Raw genomic sequence first — 6,000 nt, 5'->3', positions numbered from 1 at the left:
GGATTTGGTGGACAAGTGGAGAGATTGGCCCTCAACTAAGTGGCAATAGTTTGTCCACAAGAACAGGAGAGAAGGCAGGGCATTTGGACAGGTGGGTAGATAGGTGTGGTAGAGAGATGTTTCCTATTTACTAAGGGAAAAAGGAAGCAAGGTAATCACCTGAGAATAAGACTGGGGAGGGAGGTGTTGGAGGTTTGAAGAGAGAGGAGCCTGGGACAGTAAGTGGGTTAGAGAAATGCAGTGTTTTTGTCTAAGCACCATTAAAAAGGCCCCTTGAGGTTGGTGGTTATGAATCTAAAGAGAGGCCTGGGTGTATAGTTTTCCTCCAGGCCCTTTCGGTGGCTTGGGTGAGGCAGTAAGTGGAGAGCTGGATTTTTCCAAGGCTAGGGTTTTGCCAGTCCAGTATGACTATGTGTAAGAGAGATTATAAACGTATAAATGAAAAAACCACCACTTCAAAGACCTCCCTTATTTATCCGAGCTAAAATCATGCCGCCTGTAACTTTGACCTATAATCCTGCTGCTTTTCTATTTTGTGTTAAATCATCTGACAGCAGGGACTGTGCTTTCCTTACTGCGGAATCCAGTGCCTACCACAGTGCTTGGCACATAGTAGGTGGTCAGGAAGTAACATGTTGGATAAATTATCGGATTAATGGATTCACTTGCTTGCTCCATGGTGTTTAACCTTTCATGAGCGTAGGATTTCCTTACGGAGTCAGATGCAGATACGGGCAATTTTTAAGTACTTGAGATGCAACCTAAAGCCTCAGAGGCAGCTGCCCGGGTAGTGTGAGTAACGCAGTTGTTGGTCTTTGTCACACAGGACTCGGCAACACGAGGAGGTTTATATTACAATCCCTAAACTTGGAGGGAGGGTAGTTTATGTATTTATTATTACTGTTTTTTAGTGCTGCCAATAGCGGCTTAAGGCTCCAGGAGAGGTGATGTCAAAAGCCCCAGCGGCGAGGTCCAAGCCTCCAAGGAACTGTGCCGCGGCTCCCGGGCGGATACTTGGGTCCATAGGCGTGGTCGGGGGCGTGGCGTGGCCAGGACGAGGCGTGGCCGGCGCGGGAAGGGCGGGGCCGGGGCCGGGCCGCTCCAGGCGCCTCCAGCCGATACCGCCAGGGGCCCCGGCACCTCCCGCGCCCGCCGCCCGACGGGACGCTGGCGGAAGGGGGCGGGGGCGTGACCGACTGTCTGCTTCTCTGGACAATAAAGTTTAGAAAGTTTGAAGAAGGAGGAGAAAAAAACCTCCCACGCCCCTTCGGCTACCCTGGCGCGGACGCCTGCGGCCCGGCACATACAGAGCTCCAGCAGCAGTGTGCTCGCGGAGGCGTGGCAGGCGCGCCGGAATGGGAGTCACCGTGGACGTGCACGAGGTGTTCAAGTACCCCTTCGAGCAGGTGGTCGCCAGCTTCCTCCGAAAGGTATTCACCCAACTCCGTCTCGGCCGGGGCTCGCATTCTCCCGCGCTGCCCCGGTGGCCCAGCGGTCTGCGCTCCGGGCAGCGGGCGCCCGCAGCTCCCCTCACCTCCACTCTGCACCCCTCTGCCCGCTTGGAGGTCCACACCCACGGTCGGTCTCCCCTTCCAACTGTGGGTTTCGCCTCTGGGATGTGCTGGGCGAGGGCGGGGGTGGATTTCCTTGAGAGCTCCCCCACCAGGATGAGGGAAAGGCTCCGTGCGCGGCAACACGTTCACACCCTGCCCCAGCTGGAGGGAGAGTCGCGGGGAACCCAAGTTCTGGAGCCCCGGTGAGGCTGCACGGGGTTTCTCCATCTCTCTAGTACATCATTGACTCCTTCAAAGCTAGTGGAGGCTGTTGAAGCCGTCAGCTACCACCTCACCACTTTCTCTTTCATTAACAGCTTAGGACTTTGGGCAGTCCCCATGCCTTAGTTTTGTAATATGTAAAATGGGAAAAATACTAGTAACAACTCAGGAGTTGTGAGGATTCAAGTGAAATAATTCCCATAAAGTGCTTATCACAGTGACTGATGCTTGCTAAGTTCTTTAAAATATATTGTTGTTGTTTGTGCTACTATAACTGTACACCCTAGCCTCAATATTCAGTGGCCCTCTTTATCTCAAGGGCTGCTCCTGGGACTGTGGCTCGTAACAGTAGAATGGGAAATATCTTTCTAGCCTGGTTCTGCCTTTAGTTAGTTCACTTGATGGCCTTGGTCAAGGGTCATTTTCTCTCTAGGCTTCAGTTTCTGCATCTAAGATGTGTCCACTTAAAAAAAATGCACAACCTAAAAGTTGAGAATTATGTTTTATTGGGCAGACTTGCTGAGGACTTAAGCCTGGATACAGCCTCTGAGATAGCTCCTTGGGGCTGGTCTGAGGAGGTAAGGGAGGGGCCAGGATATATAGGAGTTCAAACAAAGAAAAGGATAGTTGACCATCCAAAGATTACTGCTAATTAAAGAAAACGGACATCTCAAGTTAATGAAATTAGTGTTTTTCTGTGTATGGAACAATGCAAGAGTCTGGGCTCATTGAAATTCATTTGATAAGTGCCTTAACTATCTAGGACCTGTATCCTGTTTTACTCTGTCCTGAATCCCTTCAGGGTGCACCGCTGGGGATGGCTGCAGAGGCTGAAGGACTTATGGCCACAACATCATTGGTTCATTGAAATGGCAAGTGACATTTTTTGTCCACAGATGAGTGTTGTATCAGATCTTCTTTCGGCTTTCATGATCTTGAGGAAGATTTGCAAGAATTGTAATTTGCCTTGGACAGCTGCCACCGGCAGTGCTCCCGGTGTGCCACCTGGAAGCCGGGAGATGGATTTTTTTAAGTGATAAGACCTGACCTCCATTAGAGGATGCACTTGGGGGCCCAGGTCACAAAGGAGTGAGTAGGACCCTGGTTAACATGATGTTGCCATGGAGGCCTTTTTGGCGGGGGAATGTCAGCTGGTTAATATTGTTAATTATCTCCTGTATGTAGTACCTGGTACCTACTAGGTGCTCAGTACAAGTCTGATGAATGATGAATGAATAAATGAATTACAGATGTGCTGTAGACTTTGCCTTAGGCTAGGCTTCTGGGTCCTAAAGAGAAAAAGCCAACACCCCATTTTTGTTTTAGGGCTGGCACTTTGGAGTGTGGATTCTCCAGTGTCACTGCCCCTTTGGAAAGCCTTTCTGGATTGTCCTCATCAGGAGGCAATCTCTGCCTTGTCAGAGCTGGAGGGACACTTTGGGCCTCAGTGACCGTCTTCTACAGTGTTGGGTAGTTACTACTGCATGTATCTTTTCCCTCATTAGACTCTAACCTTCCTCGGGGTAGGTCTCACTCCTGAAGAAGCACGTAGCACAGTGCCAAGCTCTCATTTACAGAGTACTTGGCATGTGTCAAGCTTCTGGGCTAAATGCTTTTCTTTCATTCAGCAGGTGTTTAGAGACACATTGTGTGCCAGGCTCCGTGCTGGGTGTAGGGCACCACAGACAGACTCTCTTCTCATGGAGCTGATGGTCTCTGGTGGGTGAGACTGACATTAATCAATGATTAACAAGTGAACATGTAACTCCAGCTGATGATGTGTATTTACACAGGGAAAGTTCACAGTGTTGTGAAGTCCCGGGGGGTGGCATTAGGGAAGACTTCTTCGAGAAAGCGACATTTGTGAAGTGATGGCTGAAACGTGAGACGAGTTTCCTAGGCCAGCGGGGCGGGGGAGGAAGTGCTGTCATACATTATCGTTTTTACAGCTTCAGGAATTAGTTATGATTGACTTCCATTCCATGGTCTGGAGAAACTGCGGTTCAGCTTCCAAGTTCCCACAGCTAGCAAGTGGGAGAGCCAGGATTTCAACACATCTGACTCTCAGCTCACACCCCCGAATCGCCAGGCTGTGCTGCGTTGCACATAATAGACACTCAGCTAATCACTGAGGGAATACAGTGCTGTAGACTCTACTTTGCGTGCTCTTTATCCAGTCTCAGTTTCCTTTTGCCTGCAGTCTTCTCTCAGGGTTTATTCATCTCCATCCGGTTGTGCCTGGTCTAAGGGTATAGCTTTGAAGGTGCGAGGGTGAGAAAATACATTGTTTTGGTTGTCTGCTGTGTAACAGATCACCCTAGTGATTTAGTGGCCTAAACCAATGGTAAGCTTTTGATGGAAAGCTTTTAATTCTCACATTTCTACGAGTTGACTGGGCTCAGGTGGGCAGGTTTTAGGTGCCATGTGTTATAGCTGAGGTCGCTTCTATAGCTGGGTTCAGTTAGGATCTGGAAGAGTTTTTTTTTTTTTTTCTGCGGTACGCGGGCCTCTCACTGCTGTGGCCTCTCCCGTTGCGGAGCATAGGCTCCGGACGCGCAGGCTCAGCGGCCATGGCTCACGGACCCAGCTGCTCCGCGGCATGTGGGATCTTCCCGGACCGGGGCACGAACCCGCGTCCACTGCATCGGCAGGCGGACTCTCAACCACTGTGCCACCAGGGAAGCCCTGGAAGAGTTCTTATACAATACTTAGCAAAGTGCCTGGCACATAGTAAGTAAAAACTGAGGAGGACATTTTGGAAGGTAAGGCTAGGGAAAGTGGAGGAGAACATTTGCAGAAAAGGTGTAGGGGTGGGACAGTGTTATCTCTGTGGACATTACACTTGCATTCTTTCTATTCACAAGGTAGTCCTTCAGAGATCCCTGGATGGGGCTATGTGACTGTCTCTAGGATGTCAGTAAATTCAGTTGCTCTGAGAATTTTCACCTTATTTTACATTATTCATTCTTTTTTCTTTTCTTTTCTCTCTCTCTTTTTTTTTTTTTTTGGCTGCGCGGCATGCGGGATCTTAGTTCCCTGACCAGGGATCAAACCTGTGCCCCCTGCAGTAGAAGCGAGGAGTCTTAACCACTGGACCACCAGGGAGGTCCCCACCTTACATTATTTAAAGCCATGAACTGGAAGTCAGTAGACCTGGGTCCCAATCATTGTGCTTCCTTCATTAAAAGCAGTTTTGAGGTGGCCTTGGGAAACAGTTTTCACCAGCCTATACTGTGCCCTTGAGCAAATTAGAAAGGGGCATCATCTAGGTGGTCTACACCCATAAGCCCACAGTAAATGGGGCTAGTGGGAGGTGTATGGGGCTACTTATGCAAGTTAGAAAAACGTGCTCCTCCTTCTACTAGGTGCCCAATGGCCTGCTTGACTGGAAAACCTTGTGCAGTGAGCAACATGCACAACCTTATGAGACAACCCTACTGTCTTAATTTCTTATCTGTGAAATGATGTGCTATGTACCCCACCAGTCTCCCAGGATTGTTGTGAGGATCAGATGTGTAACAGTTTGACAAGCATATGTTTCTTTTAAAGCATAAGGTAGTAAGAATGATCCTTTTGGCAAAATACCTTTTATTTTTCTTTTAGTCTTTTTGTATTTTTTTTTATTCAAAGGAAAGCACTTGGCAGAAGGGACAATCATAGGATCTCTGGGAAGCATTTAATCTGATTTTGCACAATGGTATGTTTGAAGGTGCTACAGCACTGAGGAAGTTCTATTTTAAATAGAGTCTACTGATCTCTGGCTTTGGTATGTTAGGGCTTGCCTTCCAAGTTATAATATCCTGCTATTTTTAAAACCTGAGGAATGTTTGCTCTTCTTACACCTGCCTGTTGGATACTACAGGCAAAATATTAGCTACATGCTTTCAAAGCTAAGTGGCACCTTGAAAGCAAACACCACAATACTCTTTGTTCGTGGAGTGCAATGTTTCTCGTTGAACTCTTCATGGAGGAGTGCTGTGAAAACCAAAATGGTTTATTCATAAGATGCTAAACTGTACTTTCCATGAACTACAGTGTCAGTGCTCTTGACAGTGTGTTTTGGTTTCTTTCTTTGAATGACTCTTAGCTTTCTAGTTCTCATCGTTTATAGCTGTTTCCTTCCTTCTACTTAAAACCATCTGCAAAGAGAACACACTGTTGCATAGATGGATATAGCAGCTGATAGGCTTACTCATCTCTGGAAGCTAACATGGGTCCGTTTAAT

The 6,000-nt window shown here is 48.1% G+C and overlaps 1 protein-coding gene across 15 annotated transcripts in view; it reads left to right on the top strand.

Annotated features, from left to right (window-relative positions):
* Positions 1–981: 981 nt before the first annotated feature.
* The window catches only part of PRELID2 (PRELI domain containing 2), a 764,348-nt gene continuing 759,329 nt past the window's right edge, over positions 982–6,000 (top strand). For all 15 annotated transcript variants that reach the window (XM_079916212.1, XM_079916216.1, XM_079916209.1 and 12 more), the window contains exon 1: positions 982–1,430. In XM_079916212.1, coding sequence (XP_079772338.1) covers positions 1,356–1,430 — 75 coding nt within the window. In that variant the 5' untranslated portion in view covers positions 982–1,355. The remainder of the gene's footprint in view (positions 1,431–6,000) is intronic.

Source organism: Stenella coeruleoalba, assembly GCF_951394435.1.
Source record: "Stenella coeruleoalba genome assembly, chromosome: 3".
Taxonomy (NCBI): domain Eukaryota; kingdom Metazoa; phylum Chordata; class Mammalia; order Artiodactyla; family Delphinidae; genus Stenella; species Stenella coeruleoalba.
Note: the sequence above shows the minus strand (reverse complement) of the source record. Positions and strands in the feature narration are given on the sequence as shown.